This window comes from Mauremys mutica, chromosome 2, assembly GCF_020497125.1.
Source record: "Mauremys mutica isolate MM-2020 ecotype Southern chromosome 2, ASM2049712v1, whole genome shotgun sequence".
NCBI classification, from domain to species: domain Eukaryota; kingdom Metazoa; phylum Chordata; order Testudines; family Geoemydidae; genus Mauremys; species Mauremys mutica.
In genome coordinates, this window is record NC_059073.1 from 214,478,251 (window position 1) to 214,502,763 (window position 24,513).

General features: G+C 41.6%; 2 protein-coding genes across 5 annotated transcripts in view; both read left to right on the top strand.

Moving 5' to 3' along the window:
* LOC123363887 (C-C chemokine receptor type 5-like) overlaps nt 1-8,010 on the top strand; it is a 33,451-nt gene extending 25,441 nt beyond the window's left edge. For 2 of the 3 annotated variants that reach the window (XM_045005419.1, XM_045005418.1), the window contains exons 2-4: nt 2,155-2,256; nt 4,537-4,734; nt 5,749-8,010. In XM_045005419.1, the coding sequence (XP_044861354.1) occupies nt 5,760-6,812 (1,053 nt within the window). In that variant the 5' untranslated portion in view covers nt 2,155-2,256; nt 4,537-4,734; nt 5,749-5,759 and the 3' untranslated portion in view covers nt 6,813-8,010. The remainder of the gene's footprint in view (nt 1-2,154; nt 2,257-4,536; nt 4,735-5,748) is intronic. The other variant, XM_045005420.1, reaches the window with a different exon arrangement.
* Nucleotides 5,959-21,959, top strand: LOC123363886 (C-C chemokine receptor type 5-like). Of its 2 annotated transcripts, none has more exons than XM_045005416.1 (4): nt 5,959-6,030; nt 10,544-10,646; nt 19,326-19,505; nt 20,305-21,959. In XM_045005416.1, the coding sequence occupies exon 4, from the start codon at nt 20,316-20,318 to the stop codon at nt 21,369-21,371; it is 1,056 nt and encodes a 351-aa protein (XP_044861351.1). In that variant the 5' UTR covers nt 5,959-6,030; nt 10,544-10,646; nt 19,326-19,505; nt 20,305-20,315; the 3' UTR covers nt 21,372-21,959. The 2 variants fall into 2 exon arrangements, with proteins under 2 accessions (XP_044861351.1, XP_044861352.1); XM_045005417.1 differs by having other exon boundaries at nt 19,329-19,505.
* Nucleotides 21,960-24,513: the final 2,554 nt, after the last annotated feature.

Below are 24,513 nucleotides of genomic sequence, written 5' to 3' on the forward strand. Positions count from 1 at the left end.
GTGAGAACAATTTGAAGCAGCCTTTTTAAGTTAGAGGATTAGAAAAGACCACTTTGAAAATCAAGTCTAGCTGAAGAAACAACTTTTCATTTAGCTCTTTTGCATATGTGTTTCAATAAAAAGTGAGCATGCAGAAACAACCCAGTGTCAAAAACACAGAAAACCTGTTTATAAAAGTAATGCATAGTAATAAAAAAGTTTTCCCCATATGTTTTAGACTAGCACTGCTCATTTTTAGTAAGGACAATTTGAAACAGCATGCTTTTGCAGAAAAGCCAGTGTCAGCAAAAACAGCCTCTGTAAGCCAGTGGAACAGAGATAAGAAGACTGCTTCTCTGCCTGTTTTTTAATTGATACAAATGAAAATAATATTAAGTTTTGTAAAGGAATAAACACTTTAAAAGACAAGCCTATATGAAGACAGGGCCCTTTATTTAACGTTTACATGTATGTTTCAATTTTTTTAAAAATGAGCATTCAGAAAACACCCAGAGTGAAAACCACAGAACCTTAGTAACAGCTAGTTTATATTCCTCTTATTCTGTGTTGCGGCTGACTGCAAGTTAACTTGGCCTGTAGTTACAGAATGGTTTTGGGGGAGCTAGTAGTGAACTGGCTTTGACCAGCTGGGCTGGCTTGCAGCCACTCAACTAAATAAACAAAAACAAAAAATAAAAAAAATTACGTATAAAAATAAAAAAACGTGTTTCCTGCCAAAGCCTGCTTGTGGATGTACATGCCTCCCCTTAAAAGAATAACAATAAAAAACGGCTATGCAAATTGCTTTAGATGAACAGACCCTGTTCACCTATGTACCCTTGCCTTGTGGGTGCCCAGAATTTTTCCACACTGGAGCAGCACCTGCTACGAGCCCTCAAGGACAGGCTGGAGGGTTCAGGACTCTCCGTAGCAGAAGGGGCATAAGCACTGAGTCTTGCTTGCTTGCTTGGTTGCTAAAAAGCACGTATTTAGTAACGCATAAAGGCCGGGAAGCTTATTATACTTTGGCAATAAAACCGGTTATACTTATGCACCTGGTGTGGCTTCATTAAGTGTTTCTGAGCCCTCCCTCTGGCTCGACATTCTGTAATCCAGTGGATCAGAGAGAAGTTTATTTTCCTCCCCACTTTTTAACAAATCCATGTGAAAGTTATATTAAGCTTTCATTTTCTTAGGACTTTTAGATTTAAGTATGAATTTTTCTGTTGCATTAACAGAATGTGTTTGTTTTTAAATGTTTGCAACCCGTGTGCTGAGACACAGGCACAAGCTCCTGTGTTTGTTTTGGGTCCATAGATTTTATTAAATTATTAAAATAATACAAAAAAACATAAGAAAAAATTAGCTTATATAAAAAAAATTAGCTGTTTTTTACCAGAGATGAGGAGTCTCCCTCCCCCCACATACACACTTTTCGACACCCCTCCCCCTTTTTTTCCCTAATGTTTTTTAAAATCTAAACCGAGGACAAACAATTTTTTTAAAAAGCCACGGCCACAGAGATCAGGCCATGGGGGTAAGAAAGCTGTCCTGAGTTTTAGGGGGAATGTTGATAACACTTTTAGTGAAACAGTTTTGTAGGCAGCCATTCTGTGTTAGTTGTTAACAAAAACAAACTTAAAGATACTTTGTAGCAATACCTGCAAAGCAACCATTACAATTTTGTTGATCATTATCTTGTCTGAGCCCCTAGAGAATACGTTTTTTGTTTGTTTTTATAAAACATTGTTATGCAGACTGTAACCCTAGATGATGTACACTGGTTTACAGAATAAGGGCAATATAAACTGTCTGTTACTAAGGACCTGTGGTTTTAAACCTGGGGTGTTTCTGCATGCTGTTTTATTGAAACAGTGACTCACAGATGCTGTTTTTGCTGACAGGGGTTTTGCTGCACCTTCAAATTGTTCTCACTAAAAAATAACCAATGTTAGTCTAAAACATAAGGGAAAACTTAAAATTGTTTGTTACTAAGGGCTTATGGTTTTAACTTTTATTAAAGACCCTATGTAAAAGGGCTACATGGCAGAAAAAATGTGTGGGGTCTGTTTTTTTAGATAAGAATAAGGCAGTTAAAGGGGGAGGAGAGATGGCTCTTGTTTAAAAACCTTGGGATTATAGGATTGATTCAGGAAAATGAATTCTATGACACAGATGTAGAACAACATCTGACTGGGTCGATCCAAAGGAGGTGATAATAAGCCTGAGGGCTGTGAACCTGGGAAGTTGCCACTTTCTGCAGAAGCACTTGGAAAGGTAAGATCTCTCTCTCTAACTCAGCCACATGCTATCTATCTTTTCCTTTTGCAAAGGAGTTTTCTTTTCCCTTTTCTTGCCCTGTTCGCTCTTTTAACCTATCTTTATATGTTTCTCTTTTATTTAACTCTTTTTAAATGCTCTTTTCTTAACCTATCCTTGTAGTTAATAGTTTAAATGTTTTTTATTAACCTCCCTTTATACTTTTTACCATGTGCTTACTAAACAGTCTCTGCTTTAGTAAATTCCCCTTTTTTGCCATATGTGTTCTTTTTAACCTATTTTTCAATATTATTTAATGTTTTTAAATGCTCTTTTCTTAACCCACCCTTATATTAAATAGTGTAAATGTTTCTTTCTTAACCTGCATTTATATTTTTATCATGTGCTTAATAAATGGTTTCCTTTATATGTTTCTCTTTTATTTAACTCTTTTAAATGCTCTTTTCTTAACCTACTCTTATATTTAATACACCTTTTACATTTATCTCAAAGTTTTTTATTCTTTAATAACATAGCAAACTAGTCCTTTAAAAACACCTCTCCTTACTAAACCTCACTAAAAATCTCTCTTCTCTTTAATAAGTTGCCTCTATTCTTTCAAACTAACCCTTTAAAACCAAAAATCTTTATTCTTCTTTAAGTTCTCTTTCTATTCTTTAATAACATGCCAAACTAGGCCTTTAAAATCATCTCTCCTTACTCAACCTCACTAAACAATCTTTCTTTCTTTTTTTCCTCTAAACCTTACCAAAGCTTTCTTTTTCAATCTTTAAGCTCTCTCGCTCTGTCCTTTCAACCTTTTTATCTAAACAGGCAACCAAATGGATCAAATCACAAGCTTGCAACACTTCCCCTATTCAAATATAAAAAATAATCATTTTTTTTTCAAAATGGCTGATGGCGCCAAACCTCGACACCAATGGAAACGGGGACAGAGGGTGGGAAATAAGCGATAAATGGGGCATGGAAACCTGTCAAAAATACATGGTGATTAATACTATCAAGCCATATACTACTATTCTGGCATCTCCTAACTTTTCAGTTCAAGACTTTGGAACTTAATGATCTTTTCATGTAGGATTTATCTGTAAGTAATATTTTTGGTTAAACAGGCCAAGCAAACCAGAGCTTGGTCAATGTTTAACCATCAGTGAGAGGACATGGATTAAGCACTAGAAGAAATAGTGTCCCCTTGATGCATGCAGATGGTGCCATAGAATGTCCCTGGGGAACTGTCCAGCAAAATACCTCCTGAAACATTGTACAGCCACAAAGCTGAATCCCAACCTATGAGGAAAAAACAAAACAAAAGATCTGTGCAGTAATACCTATCACCAGCAAGGCCTCTCTGTGCTTTGCTCCTCCACTGAAACTGTAATTGCAGATGAAGTGGCAAACATCACACCCAAACCTTCCGTCTTTTTTCAAATATATTACAGTCCTTCAAACCACTACAGTTTCTAAGAGTGCTACTACAAGACACTTAGTCATGCAAGAAGACTCAGTATTTGGAACCTTTTAATTTGTTTTCTGAAAACATTTGTATTAATTATTTGTTTTGGTTAGCAAGAATGTTTGCAGAAACTTGGGCATCTGAGTCCATACAAGAATACACACTAGAGAGTACTTAGTCAAGCCCTACTGTTTATACGAGTTGCAGTCATCCAATCAGGAAGACGAAACAATGCCCTGAGTTGAGTGATCAATTGCACAGCACAAATGGTGAATTATAAATGCAGTCACAAATATTCAAAGCTACAGTCATGAGAAACCCACAGGCTGAAATACTTTGTACAAAACCTTTGAATAATTTTGAATAACTAATATTTATAAATAGTAAAATTGTTCACAGATAATTTGCAAACAGCTACTAATAGTTTGCCTCATTTTGACAGTTACTGCTGGAAAAGATCTGTTAAATCATTGATTACAACCAACTTTCAAACTCCAGATAATAGGCATTTCTGATGCTAAGGACATACCACATTAGAGTTCAGGCAAAAGGCCATCGCAATAAAATGAAATAAAATCTTGACTCGTGAATCATTTTAACCTAATATTACATTTTGGCAGAATCCAGTAATTAGAACAAGATAATCAATGCTAACTATAGATACATTCAAAATGGACACTGGCGAGTGTCTTTTTTTTTTTTTTGACAAAAGTTGTGCAGTATGAGAATATAGCCCAACAAAGACAATGGTTTTGAAATTATTTGATGCCATTCAGGGTGGGGTGTTTCAATATCAGTTTACAGATTTGTGAATTTTCTTACAGGTTATCAACTGAGAATAACGTGCTGAATATTTCTTGGATGGCAGAGAACAGTTCTCTGCTTTCATTCAAAATCTACATTTTTTGTTGCTTGGACTCGATCTGAATTGCAAGAGAGGTGAAACTTGCCATTTCATCCTACAAAGTCAATTCTAGTGCAGGATTGTCTAATCACCTCTTCCACATTTTCCTAATTAACAGGTAAGTCACCTATTTCTTGTATGCAAGGATATTATCATGACAAGAACAAGAGATCCCAATTCTCATTCACACTAAGACCACTTTACCTTGTTCTGACAGTAATAAAAGGACCTTAAAGTAAAAATAACATTCATATTCACTTCCTTCAAGGCTCCTTTGCATGACTAGAGCAGTTTAAAATGGCCTGGGTGTAAACGAGAATAAGGCCAAAGACTTAAAGGAACAATTTTGTTAAATAAGAATACAGGCCTTATTCTCATTTAGATTTATGGCTTCTGTTTTCAAGGAATTATTTTTAGTAGTTTTTTAGTAGATGTCCAAAAATTAGGGTTGTCTGGGGCTCTCTTTCTATATACTGTTATGAGTAATGTCTTTTTTCAGAACCAAAGTAAACCAAATACAGAAGCACAGAGCAGTTGGTTAATGTGAGAAATGAGCAAACTTGTTGAAAGAATAATTTTTAACAAGTACATATTTGGCAAATTTTGCTTGTGGAATGCTACTTAGATGCTGTCCACCCACAGCCTATCAATGCACACCCACTCATGGCTTATTGCTGTGGTGTGGTCTAGTGACATCTGACTATGGGTAGGAAACCTGAAAAACAATAAGTGTTCCCTCTAGATACGCCTTTATTTAATGGTGCTCTTTTTGTCTCATTCTGACACTTCTGAAAACCACTTAAACACACTTGGAACAAGCCAGCTAGAAAGTAGCTGCCTTTGTGATTAGTCATCAGCCAGCAGTCAGTTGTGTCATGGTGCTGACATAGTTTACTGAAGATGACAAATATTTCTCATACATAATGCATGTGGAAACCAATATTTAACAAATAGTGGAGGTATCAGTGTCTCAAAAAAAGGGTTGCAATCATCTTTTATAATGGGAAACATTAGGCAACTTAAATATGGAAGTCACTGCCAGCTTCCCAATAGTATTATCTGTGGTAAAATTCCAATCTTTGTCTGAGTTTTAGTCCACCTCTTTAGTTTTAACCCTTTTTTCTTTATGCAGGACAGCACAAGATGACTGAAGAAGCTTTCACAACAACCTTTTACTACGATATTGACTTAGAACCATGCCAAAAAGCTGATGTCAAAAAATTTGCATCCCTGTTTTTGCCACCGCTTTATTCTTTGGTGCTGATATTTGGCCTGCTAGGCAATGCACTAGTTGTGCTGATCCTGATAAAATACAAGAGGCTGAGAAGCATGACTGACATCTATCTGCTGAATCTGGCAATTTCCGATTTACTCTTTATTCTTTCCTTACCATTTTGGGCTTACTACGCAGCACGTGAGTGGGATTTTGGAAATGCAATGTGTAAAATTCTTTCAGGGGTCTATTATGCTGGCTTCTACAGTGGAATTTTTTTCATAATACTTTTGACAATAGATAGATATCTGGCCATTGTCCATGCAGTGTTTGCTTTAAAAGCTAGGACAGTAACCCATGGTATCTTCACAAGTGTTTTCATTTGGGGTGTTGCAATATTAGCCTCTCTTCCAGGGTTTATATTTCACAGTGTTCAAAAGGAAGGTGCTCATTGGACCTGCAGCTCTCATTATCCATCAGATTCCAAAATCAAATGGAAAGAATTCTTGATTTTAAAGATGAACATCCTGGGACTTGTCATTCCACTGGTCATTATGATCTTCTGCTATGCAGAGATTATAAGGACATTACTGAGATGTAGGAATGAGAAAAAACATAAGGCAGTCAGGCTTATTTTTATCATAATGATTGTTTATTTTATCTTCTGGACACCATTCAACATTGTTGTTCTCATGTACACTTTTCAAGATTCATTTTCCCTAAATAACTGTGAGAGCAGCAGGCAGCTAGAGCTAGCAATCCAAGTGACAGAAGCGTTTGCAATGATCCATTGTTGTATCAACCCCGTGATCTATGCTTTCGTTGGTGAAAAGTTTAGGAAATATCTTTATACCTTTTTCCAAAAACACATTGCAATCTACCTCTGCAAACACTGTCCAGCTCTTCATAGTGATAAATTAGAACGGGTTAGCTCTACATACACCCCTTCCACTGCAGAGCATGATATCTCCATTGGTTTGTAAAGTGCATTAGAAGTGTAGCCAATAAAAGTTTCATTGTCCTTTTTTGTTTAATTGCACAATCTTTTAAGTAAACTCTTATGGTCATCGCATTAAGACTTGGACAGTTACCAATCACAGTAATTAAATTTTTTGTGACATTGCAGTATTTCTCATTTTTCATATAGGGAATATTAAAAATCCCACAGGAAAATTCAAATACTACAGTTTAAGTATCCACTGTAACATGGCACCCAATGTAGTATGATTTTGCTCTTTAAACCTGAACTCTGATCAAAGAACTATTTCCTCAGGAAATATAATTCAGAAGATGGCCTGAAGAGGGCAAGGAACAAGGTTTTTCTTCTCTCAAGAACCATTTACCTCTATGCAAAACCACAAGAAAAATTTTAGGAGGAAGGCATCCATGGGACGACATTATAGCCATTTACATGGGGCTTGATGCACATTTTTATTTCAATATTCAACATTAATGGAACATTTCAGGGAAAAAAAACTTTGTAGCAAAGTCATAAAAGGTTCTAAAATTCCCATGATTATATTATGAAAAAAAGCTAGTACCTCTCTGAGGTGGGAAGGGTTTATTTACAATTACACTGATACCTTGTTTTTCCTATAGGGTTTGAAGAGCTGTTAAATCTTCATAAAACAGAGATTTTGATAAACAGGGATTGTGCACACTTCTGTTAAGGGATATGACTGACCTTCTGTTAACCAGAATTGTGTTAAGGAGGAGTATCCTATTAGCTGGTGGCTGACTCTTTAAAATAATCCTTTCCCCTTGACTACTGCATTCAGTTATTTTGATTTCACATGAGTAAGGACTGGCAGGATCAGATCCCAATATCTTAGCACTTACATATTGCTTTGCAGCCTCACACCTCTGTATATAACTAGTTATTCATCCTGAGGACAGCCCCGTGAGGTAAATATCTGCAGTATTACAAAGTGACGGCAGAAAATTACTCACAGTAAACTTCCTTTTATGTAAAAAATATTTTCTGCACATTTGCACTAATGTGAACGCACTTTTTTAATACCAAATGCATGTCAATGTTATGTTTACAGATCTATTCCAGTTTTACTGAGCTTTCTCCATTTCCATTTTTATTGGGGTGTGAATTCTGATGCTACAATTTTATGCTTCTCTTTCCACATTAATGCAAGTTATTAATAAAATCATTGTTTGAAAAGCTCCATATGCTCAGTGTTTCTTATTGTCTTTGTGGGAAAAAGGCTTCAGCTCTGGATCCTGGGAAAGTGCAGGGAGTGCTCCTTAGATTGACACCAAGGGAACGCCCATAACCACAAAGGGGGTGGAGAAGAAGTGGAGTCATGGTCCAGAACCCTCCCCCACACCAGCCCACAGGGAAATGAAACCTACTGGGTATAGAGCTGCTGCACTATCCTAAAAGATGTTGCAGCTGGGACAGCCCCCATTCACCAAGAAACTTGGAGGGATTTGGTACTTGACCTTTGAAAATATATTTTTTTTAATTTTAGGGGGCAAATATCAGTTTGGGTGGGTATTATAAAGCAGATGGAGTGAAAGTGAGTGAGGAAAAATTATGTAGCACTGAGGAGCAAACTGGATTCTCCCACAAGCCAGCTCTGGCCATTGTGTGATCACTTTGTACCACTTAGGTGGTATAAAGAGACATTAGCCAACCAGAGAATCTGGCCCTTAAAATTTTATATCTACAGAGTATTAAGTATTTAAAATGAAACATGCCTGTTGCTCTACATCCCTCTCCATGTTCCCTTTTCTGTCCCCATCATTCCTCTGCCTCCCCTTCATGCTCTTCCCAGTCTCCTGCACCCTACTTCCATGCATCCCAGTCCTCTGTACCCCCGCTTCATCCCCTCTCAATCTCCTGCCAATCTCAATATATTCCTCCTCCCTGAGAGCCTCTCACTCCAAGACCAGGGAACGTGGCTCTCTGACATCCACTCCCTGCCCTAGTGAATCTCAAACTTTCTGCTATCAAGCCTCACTTTTATTGTAGCAAATGAGCTCAGTCCCCACCTTCAGGTGAGTTAGAGACAACATTCACACATAGCCATAATTAATGCAGTACTAGAAGGGTAAATGATATAAACTCACACTAGCATTTACTTTGCAACATTTCAGTGAGATGAATGAGCCTGAAGAGCAACTGGGGACTCGGGAGAGAAATGGGCCTAAGGGAGGTACAAGCTGGGGATAAAGGAACACACAGGGAAGAAGCTGGGGGTGCCGAATGGGTGTGGAGGGACTGAGACTCCATCTCCTCTGTGCCAGCAAATCATTGAGATAGCTGGTGGCAGATGCACAGGAAATCTAACAGAAAATACCATGCAGTAATTTGCATTTTTTCAAGATAGTCAAAAAGTAGGATATGAGTTTCAGGCCCCACCCAGACTCCACCGTGGGGCTGGCCCTGTGTTTCTGGAAAGCCTCCCCTAACCACAGTCTACATCCTTTCTAGCGCACAACTCTCCTCACTATGCCCCTTCCTGGACTCCTGTCATTCGACATTTACTATCTCTTCAGTGATAACTAGATGGATCTATCTTGATGAATTGATGATCTACATTGACAGACCTCTGATCACATATTGTTTCATATATATCATGAACTGGTGTGGTTACTGGGAAAAACACAGGTCTGTATGTTTATTTCACTGTGATCTCAGATTACAAAGCTTAATAATTAAAACAGCAAAAACCAACAGTTTTGGAAGGAATATAAACTCTTATGCAGGACATAAGCCAAGCTCTAATTATTGAGGTTTAGGAAGAAATGTTACCTGTGGGCAGGTTTCTCCTCAATTGCCCACTACAGGCTTTCTTGCACCTTCCTCTGAAGCAGCAGGTGCTGGCCACTACTGGAGACAGGATACTTGAATAGACAGACCACGGGTGGTCGATCCAGGCTGGCAATTCCTATGTTTCTAGAAAGAGACAAGCCTCTTTCTTTCATGTTTCCTACTTTTTTCATCTTGAAAAACAAAGTCCTTCTCTTACTTGGGAAAAACTCATTGACAGCTGTGGCAGATTTGGAATTGCCTGTGATTGGTTGTGAATATGTTAAAGATAATTTCTAATGGTATGTTTGATTATAGTAAGGGGATTTATTGTATGGATACATGGGGTAAATTCAAGAAGAGATTGACTGCACCAGGCAGGAAAGAGTATTATGGCTCCAGATATTTATAAACCCCATATTTATATGGCTCCCTCTATTTATAAACCCCTCCCATTCCCCATGAGTTCCCTTTGGTTCCACTCTCAGAAAGAGACTCTGGGTGCATCCTGCCAATCTGCTTGCCCACAATGGAAATCACCAAAGTAACTTCAAACAGCTAATGAGCACACCTAGTGCTTGCCACACCCAATTTCTGGATATCATGCCTGCCTCTGGCAAGTGTGGCACAGAGAGTTCCCCAAATGAAAAACAAGAAATTATGTATCCTTCTAACTCTTTCTTCCCTTATTCACACCACCACATGCTGCAATGCTAAGAGTGGGTTACAAACAAAACCAAACTCTTTCTATAATTGTAGCTTTGGATTGTGAAACCTAAGTCCCACCACTAGGATTTCAAAATCTATACATCTGTGCTTTAACACACTTTTTATAGGAGCATTTGAAAGTCCTTTTTAGAAAAGAAGAACTGCTTAATTTTTTTTAAGTAACAATGATTTGTTCACTCAAAGTCTGCTAACCGTATGAATATTGTATCCTTCACACAGGAAGGGGTGTATGCCTGCCCTATGTTTGTAATGTGCAAAACTGATTTACGCAGTGCAGCCGGTCTAAAAAACTAAGACATCAGTGGCACTTCTTAGACATTTGGTAAGTCATCTTTCATCTGTTTTTAGTATTTATACATTAATTAGTTGCTTATGTAGATTAAGACGTAGCACAAATGCCTATATCTGTAAACACAGTATAGTATCTGCTAAATCATTTGTTAATGGATTCGCCTATCAAAATAACAAATTGAGAAGGACAGGGGAAATATACTGGAATGAAGTATTTTAAAAGGATATAACCATTAAAGTGTTCAGAAGGGAAACCAAATAAGCAATGAGGCAAATTTCCAGGGACTGTAGTGGATGAGATTGCAATGGAATAAGATATCTCTGTAACAATTGAATTGAACAGGAAAGATTTTTCTGTCAAAACTTTGATATTAGTTGTATCAAGAAGAAAAATCTGTTTTGAAAACACAGTAATGGACCAGATTTGCAAATGGTATAAACTAGTGAAGTTTCACTGAAGTCAGTGGAGCTACATGGATTTATATAAGCTGAGGAACTGCTCCGATACTGGGAAAATATTGGTTTGAAATCTGAGAACGTGAGCACATTAAACAAAATCCTTCAGACCTAATCTAGAATATATAATCTTTTCAGCACACTATACAAATGGTCTGATTTTACAGTCCTTCACAGTGATATGAAATCAGTTTTGCTTTAATAAAGATTGTAGGATTCAGTCCTGACTCCAAGATGCCAAGTGGACAACTCCGGTCATAATTAATGGAAATTGCATTCCTAAGTACCAATTTACCATTGAATATTAAAAGATGATCCCCCTTCTGTCCAAAAGAGAGGAGAATCTATCTGGCTAAGTAATATTTACAGCTATCTCAGAATGACTGCAGAAATACTGGTATTGTAATTTTAAAACTGTGTGTGATGTGACCTATTTACATTCACTATATTTCTACAGGAAGTCCTGTGTGATTTAGCCATTTACGGTAAAGTTTTACTCCACATTCTAACATTTAAATTTTTTAATCTTTGCCATTTTTTTCAAAATAGCTCTGATCTGAACATTTCTGTGAAACCATTATCTGGCTTTCCTGATTTTTGTGTATGCTTAAGGCATGGAGGGCTTTTTAACTCAAAAGCAATAACAATTGGGTTAACTTGCACCAGACAAACAGAATTTTTGATAGGCTGATCGCAAATTTCTGGGAAGAAATTGTAGTCTGTGGTCATGACTATACTTATATCCCATATTGTAGTGCTTTTCATCCATAGGTCATACAGCAGTTTGTGGGTATGTGGGTACCTTCATCTCTCTTTTATAGATGGGGAAATTGATGCACAAAGAGGTGAAATGACTTGCCTAAAATCAAACAGCTGTTCAGTGGTAGAGCTAGAAATAAAACCCAGGTCATCTGACTCCTAGTCAAGTGTTTTAGGCACTAGATAACAGTTTCCTAAAAGAGTGGGAGAAATTGCTTCATGGGATACAGCATATAGGGATAAGGTAATCCTGCAGAAATACTGGTAAAATTGGCACCCAACGGTGGTTATCGGTATCTGATGGATAGATACCAACCTCAGATTCAGATACTGTGGAGAGAGGTTTCTGAAGCAAGGAAAGGAGCTGGGCTAGTAGGAGGATTTTACTGGAACCAATCAGAAAGGAGGGAGAGATAACAGGATTTAGGCACTGATGACAGGTTGGGGAGAAGAAGACAAGCACCAAGGTGATGTTCTCATGATCCAGAGACAAAGTGGAGGGAGAAAGTGGGAGCAAGATACAAACACATCACAAGGATGAGGCAGCAAGAAGCAGCTTTGATGACAAGGACAGAGATGGGGCTATAACTAAAGAGTTTGCCATGATATCACTGTTTTGATGACATTTCAGAATCAGATTTGTATCAGTCTAACAAAATGGCCAGATACTTGTACAAATCAGTTCCAAATCAGTTATTTGTTACACCTCTATTTTCTGATCAGTACAAGCTTAGGATAAAGACACATGTCCGCTATTTCTAACCAGTCTCAAATTCCATCACCTATTCCACAGCACTCGCTTTTGAAATGCTTCATTCTGCTGAGCAGGACTGCTATTTTATTCCCTAAACACCAGCAACTTCTCTAAACAACTCTCTCCTTGGTGATAGCTGCACCTGGTTAAGGAGAGTCATGTTGGTCATGAGCAGAAGACACATTGGGAGTTGCTTGTTCTCCTTATTGGAGTTCTTGAAGCTAATTCAATTTCTTAAGTTGTTCAGACCACAGATACAAAGAACGGCCCCAATTCTGCAAGTGACTATGCAGGCAAACCAAACCAAACACAAAAAATAAGCTATTGAGGGAAAAAGTTAGTGGCTACTTTTTGGAGAAGCTTATTTTCTTAAAGTACTGCTAAAAGTGACTATATAAAAATACGATCTTTTAAACTCATTTGCTACCAATGTATCTGAGCCATAACAGCTTACTATACCAACAAAACCACACTTTTACTTTCACAATGACTGTAGAGTCAACACTGCTGTGGAACAACTGTCTCACGGGGAGAATGCATAGAACTTTCTGAAAATCAGGCATCTTTAAAGGTGTCTCAAATTTGACACACAAAAAATGAAGCACCCAAAATCACTACTAACTTTTGAAATTTTCACCTATTTAGTTTTCAAAAGAACTCAAATGTATTGCTATGCATGTGATTATGATAACTTTCCACAAGTAGTTTGACAAGGTCTTAATAAAAGCAGAATGGTCCAGTCAGATAAACAAAGAGACAAAATAGGTTAAAGGGGGCTAATGTCCAAAAAGAAAATCATCTTGTTCCCCATCGTGCATCCCCATCTTTCTTAATGACCGTCTATAGGCCCATGTCCCTCTCTCTATGATCCTAAAGGGTCAGGATGAGAGTTCCTGCAGACCAGCAAGATCCTTATGCAGATTCTATAGTAGCATAGTTCAGCCATATATCATCACAGAGGGCAAAGGGTTCTACTTCCTTGAACAAAAGTCCATGTCCTCTTAGCTGCTGCAAGTGCTTTCCTTGCAAAATCTTTTTCAGGTCTCTTTTCTGAGGCAGTGTTTTTCAATCCGTGGGTTGCAACCCACTACTGGGTCATGTAAGGCGCTGGGTCACCTTGCTCTGGTCAGCACCACCGACCAGGACATTAAAAGTCCTGTCGGTGGTGTTGCCCAGCTAAGGCAGGCTAGTGCCTACCTTTTCTGACACCAGGGTCCGGCTTCTAGGCAGGGGGGCCACGGGGCTCCGCGTGCTGCCCCCGCTCCGAGCACTGGCTCTGCACTCCCTTTGTCTGGCAACTGGCCAATGGGAACTGGGGGGTGGGGGCAGTGCTATGCGCCTTCGCCTAAGAGTCAGACCAGCTGCTGGTCGCTTCCAGGGCGCAGTGTGGTCCACGGTGCATCCTAGCTGTGCCACTGACCAGGAGCCACTGGAGATAAGTCTCCATTCCAACTCTGCGTTTCAGTCCCCTGCCCCAATCCTGAGTCCCCACCCCCAAACCTGGAACCCCTTCCTGCATCCCAAACCCCTCATTCCCGGCCCCACCCCAGAGCCTGCACTCCCAGCCCAGAGCCCTGACCCCCTCCCGCACCCCAACCCTCTGCCTCAGCCCTGAGCCCCCCCTAAACCTGGATCCCCTTCCTGTACCCCAAAGCCTTCAGCTCTGGCCCCACCCCAGAGCCTGCACCCCAAGTCCAGCGCCCTGACCCCCTCCTGCACCCCAACTCCCTGCCCCAGCCCAGAGCCCCCTCCCACACCCTGAACCCCTCATTCCCAGCCCCACTTTGCAGACCTCACCCCCACACTCCAACCCCCTGCCCCAGCCCTGAGCCCCACCCACACCCCTCCCACAACCTCATCCCCAGCTCCGTTGGGTCGCAGGCATCAAAAATTTTCTTCAACTGGATCCCCAGAAAAGTGTGAAAATCACTGTTCTAAGGCAATGGCTACACTACAGAGCTTATACCAGAGCAGCTGCATCACTGTAGCACTGCTAGTGCACATGCTCTAAACCAGTAGTTCTCAATCAGGGGTCTGGGGCCCCCTAGGGGGCCTCGAGCAGTTTCAGGGGGGCCTCCAAGCAGGGCCAGCATTAGACTTGCTGGGGCCCAGGGCAGAAAGCTGAAGTCCCACTGCCTGGGGCTGTAGCCCAGGTCCCTGAGCCCTGCCACCAGGGGTTGAAGCTGAAGCCTGAGCAATGTAGCTTCATGGGGGTCCCTGGGGCATGAGGCCCCAGGCAATTGCCCTGCTTGCTACCCCCTAACACCACCCTGGCTTTTATATGTAGAAAACCAGTTATTGTGGCACAGCTGGGCTGTGGAGTTTTTATAGCATGTTTGGGAAGCATCAGAAATAAAAAGGTTGAGAACCCCTGCTCTAATGGGAGGGAGCTCTCCCGTTGACATAATTACTCCAGCCCTCCCAAGCGGTGGGCGCTGTGTCGGTGGGAGAAGCTTTCCTGTCAATATAGCGCTGTCCACACTGGTGCTTAGGTTGGTGTAACTTACATCACTGAGGGGGATGGATCATTCACACCCTGAGCAACATAACTTATACCAACTTAAGCTGTAGGGTGTACATAGTCTAACTCCCTGCTGTTAACTCTGCTCCCAGCACTTCAAATGCCACATAGTTTGTTACTATTCTTACACTTGGCCATACTGCGACCATGTGTTTAAGGGAATTATGCAGTGGGGCATATTGGGCTGGTACCCCTATGTCTATAGTTATTTGACAATACAAAAAAGAAAACTGATATGAAGGAACTGTGACACTTCCCGGGGCACCCAGGGTCATGAGGCACTTCCCCTAGCATAAGGAAGGCTTTTCTGTGCCTGCTGTTGGTCAGTTCCCTCACTCCATTGGCCACGGACAACACAAGCACTCCCCTCTAGCCTTATGCAGGCTCTTCTCTCTCACTCCAGGTTAGTGATTGGCATACTCCAACCCCTGAGCCCTCCAAGAATCTCCCTGGAGTATTTACCACTGTTCCACTGGACACTCACAGATTTGCCATTTCCAAAAAACAATACACTCCATCTTACCAGTTACACCTTTCATCACCACTCCATTGAACACACAGCACTTAGAGATGTTTATAGTGAAAACACATAAAAGTTTATTTAACAAAGTATAGAGATTCAAGTAATAGCAAGTGGAAGTTTTGGAAACACATGGTTACAAATAAAATAAAATCACAACACACATTCTAGAACCTAGACTTACATATCTAGATACTCTCCTGTCTTATCAGCAATGCTCACCCAAAGTCCTTCCAGTCTTTTACAGCCAGGCTTGGCTGTGATTGTCCATTCATGAGACAAGTCATGCTGTCACCTTGCCTCCTCGGGGAAAGATTCCAGTGTATGTCAGCATCCCCAGATGTTCCCTACCAATCCATTGTCTTTTCTCATAAAGATGATCAGGGCCGGCTCTAGGTTTTTTGCTGCCCCAAGCAAAAAAAATTTTGGCTGCTCCCCTCCCCCACCCAGCTTTTTTTTTTTTGGCTTTTACACATGTTTGCACTGTGCAGTTTTGTTTTGACTGTTTAAAATTAAAAAATAATGAAAACAGAGAATTTGTAGTTAGTGAAATAAAACAATTTCCTACTAGTGTAATTTTAACATTTGATTTTAACAAAACCCTCTTGCCTGGCCTAACTCTTACCTTGCTGCGGATCTGGCCCAAGGTGGATTCATCTGTCACCACCGATCCCAGGGTCAGGGGTTGGGGGCTGCTGCTGGATCCCAGCCCCGCTCATCCTTGGTCTTCGCCTTGGCCCTGGCACGAGCTGGGCTCAGCCTGGGCTACCGCTCTGCTCCCCTCTCCCCTCCCCTGGCAGGGGGCGGCGCAGAGAGGAAGAGGAGGAGGAATCAGAGGCGGGGACAAGCTGAGGAGGAGCAGCCCACCCGGGCGCCATGTTCCCCCCCATCCTCTGCAGCCGGAGCAGGGCCGCGCTACCTGCTCCCACCTGGGGGGTTGGGGTGGCCGCTGACCGCGGGAGAGCAGTGGGGATAAGCCGAGGAGGAGCAGCCCGTCCTTTGCAGCCGGGGAAGGGCCGTGCTACCGGCTCCCGCCACTTTTCCGCCGTCAGCGGCCACCCCCCTACCCTCCCAGGTGGGATCCGGTAGCGCAGCCCTGCCCCGGCTGCAGAGGATGGGCCGCTCCTCGGCTTGCAGTGGCAGGGACAAACCGAGGAGGAGTGGCCTGTCCTCTTCAGCTGGGCAGGGCCGTGCTACCGGCTCCTGCCGCTCTTCTGCGGTCAGCACCCCCCTCCCAGGCGGAGCCGGTAGCACGGCCCTGCCCCAGCTGCAGAGGACGGGCCGCTCCTCCTCGGCTTGTTCGCGCCGCTCTCCTGCAGTCAGCGGCCACCCCCCCACCCTCCCAGGAGGGAGCTGGTAGCGCGGCCCTGCCCCACCTGCAGAGGACGGGCTGCTCCTTGGCTTGCAGCAGCGGGGACAAGCCGAGGAGGAGCGGCCTGTCCTCTGCAGCTGGGGCAGGGCTCCGCTACTGGCTCCCGCCTGAGGGGTCGGGGGTGGCCACTGCCTGCGGGAGAGCGGCGGGGACATGTTCCCCACTTAGCCGGCTCCCTGCCCCGTCGCACTCGGCGGCAGAACAACAGCCTGGTTACCGCCCCCCAGGGCGGTCAGGATCCAGCCTGGGATGCTGCTTCAGGTATGAGCTGGGGCCCCAGCATTATGCCGCCCCATATATTTTGCCGCCCTAGGCATCTGCTTGTTTAGCTGGTGCCTAGAGCCGCCCCTGAAGATGATCCTCTGCTGCTATTTATTTCTTCCTGTACATTTTCTCTCTTGAAGATTTCACAATCTCTTGACTCGCATTTGTCTCAGTAGGCCAACAGGCATCCGTTGAGAGGCCTACAAGGCCCAGTACACCCATGACCAGATAGAGAGATAAGCATCTGTTACCTCCTGCTTGAAAGGAATATTCCTCCTGGTGACCCACCCGAATCCCAAATCCTTATCCCTAATCCCAAATCCTTAAGAATTTTAGTATAGATACATAATGTTCTTAAATATTATCTGTATACACATTTTGCAATGATTATGATGACCAGTGGGCTACTGGCTCTCAGCAGAGACCTCACATGCCATTGTTTAGGCCCAGTCCCCAGCTGCTGGCCCCATGCCTAGGACTCCATGCCAGGGGCCCTGCTCCCGGCCCCATGCCCAGTGCTCTGCTCCGAATCCCACACCCAGGACTCCGCTCGCTGGTCCTGCACTCAGGACTCAGGTCCTGGCCACGGGACCTGCTCCCTGGCTGCTGGCCCCATGCCCTTGGGCCTGTGATGCCTGCACCTGGGGCTCCATGCCTGGCCCTGCACCTGGGGCTCCATGCCTGGCCCTGCACCTGGGGCCCCACTCCCAGCCGGGCACTGGAGCTCTGCTCTGGGGCGCTGGCCCTGCACCCCTCTCCCCAGCCACTGGACCTATGCCCAGAGTCCCACTCCTGGCCCCGCATCCCATTCCTGGGGCTCCACTCCCAGCCCCATGCCCGACCCCCTGCTCCCAGGGCTCCACTCCTGGCCCCGCGCCTGCCCCCAGCTATGGCCCCAGCCTTGGCCTCCTTACCCCATCTGAGTTCCCCCCTCTCCCAGAGACACAGCTCTGCTCCTGGTCCAAGCTCTGGGGGGTGGGGGAGACGTGCACTGGAGTAAGGGGGAGCATGAGGTAAAAAGTAAAAACTGCTTTCAGCACCCCCACTATTAAAAGTGTTCCAGTGCCACTGATTGTTGGGGGAATTATTATGCATATATCTGATGCAGGGGATCCCTGGAAAACTGAATATCTCCTGTGCCCTCTGCCAGTTGGCACCAAGAGTCCCTTAGACACAGCAACTAAAAAAAGGCAACTATTTCATTGAAAAGCAACCCTGTCTCTTAAAGACAATGACACCTTAAATTCTGATCAGCTCTCTCAGTTTTCTGCTTTTTAAGATCAGCTTGCTTCTGAATGCGCCAGTAATAATTTTAACTCTTTACTGCAAGATATCTCCATCTAGATAAAAATAACATATAATACTGTACATTAAGGGCCAGATCCTCAGTTGACATAAACTGGTATAACTCCATTGACTTCAATGAAGTTAGGTGAACTTTCACCACCTAAAGATCTGGCCCACAAGTGTGTGTAGTTCATGCATCTGTAGACTTGCAGTCATTAATCAGCAGTATTTAGGGTTTTCAACAATAAGTCAGAGTATTTTCATAAGTCTGGTCAACATTATATTTTACATATTTATATGATACAGGTATAATCATGTACTGTTTACTGTCAAGGAAATAAAAAAGATGAGACTGACCAGACTGCATGTCTCTTCCTACAAATGTTGTGTACATATGAACAAGGCTAAAAGAATGTTATTTTGGTTGCAAAATCAAAATATAGGAAATGCCTGCATTATGGTTGCCTATGCAACTTTAATTCTGCCCCCTTGTGCATCCATCTTTTGCACTGACTGTGGAAAAGGTCCTGTGGGAAAAATGCAAGGGGATCACGTAATTAAATACTGTAACACAATGTATGTGCACAAGTGGACAGAATTAAGGTGCCACAGGCAACAATAAATCTGGCATGTCCTAACTTTTGAGTACTTGACTTTGCAACCTAAATAATTTTCTATTAATTTAGTGTTTTTATGTATTTTTCATTTTAGAAGAAAACAGATAAAACAAATTCAGTTATGTACAACTCTAATAATCCTTCTTTCATGTGTATTCAGCAGGGTTTGAATTCTTAAACTTTGGCATAGGCATACAGTTATCTACCATTTGAGCTACAGTAACTACCGGCAGGAGAAAGCTATCATCTGAGGGCACAACACATGTGTATGTGAACACCTGCATCTAGAGAGTGGCTCAGGGGAGCCTGGAGTGCATCTTTGCCCACATCCTCCCAAGAGGTAGGGGAATTTCTGTCCCGTGTGGTTCTTCCAGGGGGAAGCTGGGGGGAACAGCTTGCTGTGGCCACATGCTACGTCTGGGTGGGTGGTTAGTGGGTAGCCAACCTGACTCTCTCTCTCCTTCTGCACCACAGCTGTTCTAACAGCTCCTAAGCACTACCAGTGCAGTGGCTGCTGCTGCTGCTTAGGCAGCAGTGTAAGCCTGGTGTTTTAGGACAGTTGTCCTTGACCAGGTGTGTGTGTACCCCTGGGGAGATGCAGAGGTCTTCCAGGGGGTACATCAGCTCATCTAGATATTTGCCTAGTTTCACAACCGGCTACATAAAATGCACTAGTGAAGTCAGTACACATTGAAATTTCATACAGACAATGACTTGTTTATACTGCTGTATATACTATACACTGAAAAGTACAATATTTATATTCAATTGATTTATTTTATAATTATATTGTAAACATGAGAAAGTAGGCAATTTTTCAGTAACCGTGGGCTGTGACATTTTTGTATTTTTTGTCATAACACAGCAAAACCTAAACAGAATTTCATGGGGAAAAAGAAAAGGCGCTTCTCTAGCCCTAAGGCTTTCTCCCCACTGCATTTCAAAGGCCTAGTGCAAATAATGGAAATCTCAGAGCTTCTCAAAAAAAATTGCTATAATCTTTTATAATAGGAAGTGTTAGGCAGCTGAAATATGGGAGTCACTACAAGCCACCAAAATTATTGTTTGTGGTAAAATTCCAATCTTTGTCTGAGTTTTAGTCCAGCTCTTTAGTTTCTACCATCTCTTTCTTCATCCAGGACAGAACAAGATGGATAAAGAAGGAACTGACATGACAACCTATGATTATTATAGTGGCTCAGAACCATGCCAAAAAGCTGATGTCAAAAAATTTGCATCCCTGTTTTTGCCACCGCTTTATTCTTTGGTGCTGATATTTGGCCTGGTGGGAAATGCGCTAGTTGTGCTGATCCTGATAAAATACAAGAAGCTGAGAAGCATGACTGACATCTATCTACTGAATCTGGCGATTTCTGATTTGCTTTTTATTCTTTCCCTGCCATTTTGGGCTTACTACGCAGCACGTGAGTGGGATTTTGGAAATGCAATGTGTAAAATTCTTTCAGGGATCTATTATGCTGGCTTCTACAGTGGAATTTTTTTCATAATACTTTTGACAATAGATAGATATCTGGCCATTGTCCATGCAGTGTTTGCTTTAAAGGCTAGGACGGTTACCTATGGCATCCTCACAAGTATTGTCATTTGGGGTGTTGCAATATTAGCCTCTCTTCCAGGGTTTATATTTCACAAAGCTAAAAGGGAGTCATCTCATTTTACATGTAGCCCTCATTATCCATTGGGACAGGAAAGTAAATGGAAGCAATTCCAGACTTTAAAGATGAACATCCTGGGACTTGTCATTCCACTGGTCATTATGATCTTTTGCTATGCCGAGATTATAAGGACATTACTGAGATGTAGGAATGAGAAAAAACATAAGGCAGTCAGGCTTATTTTTATCATAATGCTTGTTTATTTTCTTTTCTGGGCACCATACAACATCGTTATTCTCATATACACTTTTCAAGATTCATTTTCCCTAAATAACTGTGAGGGGAGCAGTCAGCTGGAGCTAGCAATCCAAGTGACAGAAGCGATTGCAATGATCCACTGTTGTATCAACCCCGTGATCTATGCCTTTGCTGGTGAAAAGTTTAGGAAATATCTTTATACCTTTTTCCGAAACCGCATTGCAATCCATTTATGTAAATATTGCCCATTTCTCTATGCTGAGGCACCTGACCGAGTTAGTTCCACATACACCCCATCTACGGGGGAGCAGGAATTCTCAGCTGCATTGTGAAGGGTGTCTAAGTAAAAAAGTTACATTCACTTTTGTGGAAACAGTTGTGCAAAGGACCAAAATGCTTTGAATACTTGGCTTCAAAGAGGCCACTAAAAGAGGGGTACCTACACGATATACATGCAGATGAATTTTCTCCAGAAAAAAACAGCATTTGTTCATACAAACGGGTATTTGTACATTTAAAAAGGGGGTGTGCATACCTAACTACTTACTTGGATATAGAAATTTAGACTTTGGTAGAGACATGTTCACCGCTTTTTTAGAAAATACAATAGATATGCCATATTTTGGTCAACTTGACTCTTGTGATTTTGTTCTTTACACTAAGTCTCTGGGCTCAGGAATAAACTTCCAACGTACCACTTAAGAGAAAGTATAATTTAGAACATGAAATGAGGTCAGAAGTGGAGACGCATCATCTTGAACTACCTCTCACATCTTAGTACGAGATATGCCACTCATTTGTATTCAAATGTATTTCATCCCACACAAACCTGGTGCTATATTAGCGTTAACTATGTTAAATTGACATCTGTAATACAAAATCTTAAAATTGAGATCCTAGAAAATGCCATACATTTGGGGGAAAAAATCCAGCATTTCTAGTTGCTTCTGCTTTTTTTTTTTTTTTGGTTGTGTATTGTCTTTTTTCACATTAAATTTTAATTTGTTAACTATATGGTCCTGCTAAATCATACATAAGTTATTTACAAGATATGTAAAATATACTTAAAATAATCATTTTAAATCAATGGTTGTTTCAAATAGATGATTCTGTTTCATGGTCAAGAAATTAACAAAATATGCACTCCCCTCCCACCAAAGAAAAGTTTATTAATTAGTACAGATTGATCAGTAACTCAATTCTTGTGCAATACTCGAGAGAGAGAGAGAGAGAGAGAGAAGACATTCTATATAGGGTTTGAATTGGGCTGGATCATACCAGATCAGTAATGTGGTTGTTTAGAGGTTTGGGGAGGGGGGGGGTTGTTTGAACAGCATTTTTTCTAAATTGAGTTAACTCAAATGCCAATGCTAATAATTTATGTGTCTACATTAACCATCTCACTGCTGATCAAAGCACCTAAGAAAGCAAAAGAAGGATCACAGCTCTGCGTAATCTACTGTATGTGGCATCCCATTTTGATGCTGCAAGTAGATGGTATCTGGGAGATAGCATTTTCCCCCCAATTCAATCCCTGTCTAGAAGTGTTAAGCATTTTTGTTGGTATAGTAGTAGGACATTATCCAGCCATTATTTTGTACCTAAAACTCCCAAAGTTTGTAATGAGAGTTTTGATGAGATTGATAGCAGAATATAAGCAGGCTATTCCATAAAATGTAGGTCCAGCAAAGAACTTAAACAGATAACTTGAAGCATGTGGGTACTTATGTTCCTGAGATCATGCATGTGCTTTAGTGTTTTGATGGATCAGGGACACCCTCTCTGGGAATTCTTGCACTTCCTTTGAAATATCTGGTTTTGGCCACGGTCAGAGACAGGATTCTGGACTAGATGGACCACTCTTCTGATCTAGTATGGCAATTCCTGTGTCCTTATGTTTCTATAAAGCCCTTAGAACAGTGGTTCTCAAACTTTTGTACCGGTGACTCCTTTCACATAGCAAACCTGTGAGTGTGACCCCCAGTATAAAATAAAAACACGTTTTTATATATTTAACACCATTATAAATGCAGGAGACAAAGCAAGGTTTGGGATGGAGGCTGACAGCTCACAACTCCCCATGTATTAACCTTATGACCCCTGAGCGGGTACCCCCCCAGTTTGAGAACCCCTGTCTTAGAACAATACTTTGATAGGAAAGTGGTACAGGAAATGGCATTATTACATTACTGGTTGGGCTACATCCATAAAGTAAGTATGGGCAAACTGGAACTCTTTTGTAATTCATTAGGTTTTGCTTTTTACTTTCTTTTCACACATTATGCATGAGCCACCTTTTGGAATTTGTGATATGAATTTTTACTAGATTGTATCCTGAAAAAGTGAATAGTAATAAATTAATTTCAATAGAAAAAGGATCATTTTTATGTCAATTGATGAAGCTTTGCATGGACAAATTCTCTTTCAAGGAGGTACTTTCCTGCATATAGTAACCTGCTTGCAAGGTTGTTGTTTTCTTTTAACTTAAAAGCCCCTTTATGATTTATTCACTTTCCGACAAGAGCTGAAAACTTCCACTAATGTCTTTATGAATCACACACATATTGTGAGTGTGACGAAGTGTGTGTAGTCTGACTCTCCAGTCAGACAAGGATTAATCATCTCCATGCAAAGGGAGATAAAAGCCCTACCACTCTTGTCCGAGGTCTCAATCATGTAGGGAAGAGCACACAGATGAAGCTCAATAAGGGAGATTTAAAAGAGGCCCTTGTGTCTAGGAGGAATTTCACTTACAGCATGGATCTTTTCTGGAGAAGAGCTACTTAGAGGGCCTAGTGAGCTGTAGCAAAGGACAGCATTTGGACTTATGGAAACAAGTAACCTGATGGGACTACAGCCTCTTCTTAAGGGACCTGTTACTTCAGTGGAAATGGAGCTTGTTTTGGAAACAGCCAGGTCCCATTTACCCATGGGATATGTATAGTGACCATATTAAATGGAGAACAGCAGAGATGCAGAAATGGTGGAGTCTCTGCTACTGGATGGCACTCTTGGTGTATATATATAACTAAGGGATCCAGAAACAAAATAACTCATACTATGACATAGTATGTTTGTGTTTGCAATTCATTAAAGTTGGTTGAATTTTCTGGTTTGGGTTTCTTGCAGAAGAAAGTGTGTGTTCTAAAAGAATGGAAGAGTATCTTTGCCATCCCTCCCCCCAAATAGCATGTTGCAATATCGAGTGAGCAGACAGCACAGGGTAAGTAGATGGTTCTCATCATTAGTAACTGGATACAGAGCCTTTCAGTTCTATGCCAAATCCATTCCCCCACTGTGGATCAATAGTGGTGACAAGCTTCTAGTCAGTGGATTTTAAGCATCTGCTATGTGAGATCACCTCCACAGGAAGATTAGCTTCTGACAATGTGTGACCAAACACTTTCTCACACATCAAATATAATTAGTGTCAACATCAAGGCAAACAACCTATTTAGACTTAACAGCTCCTCA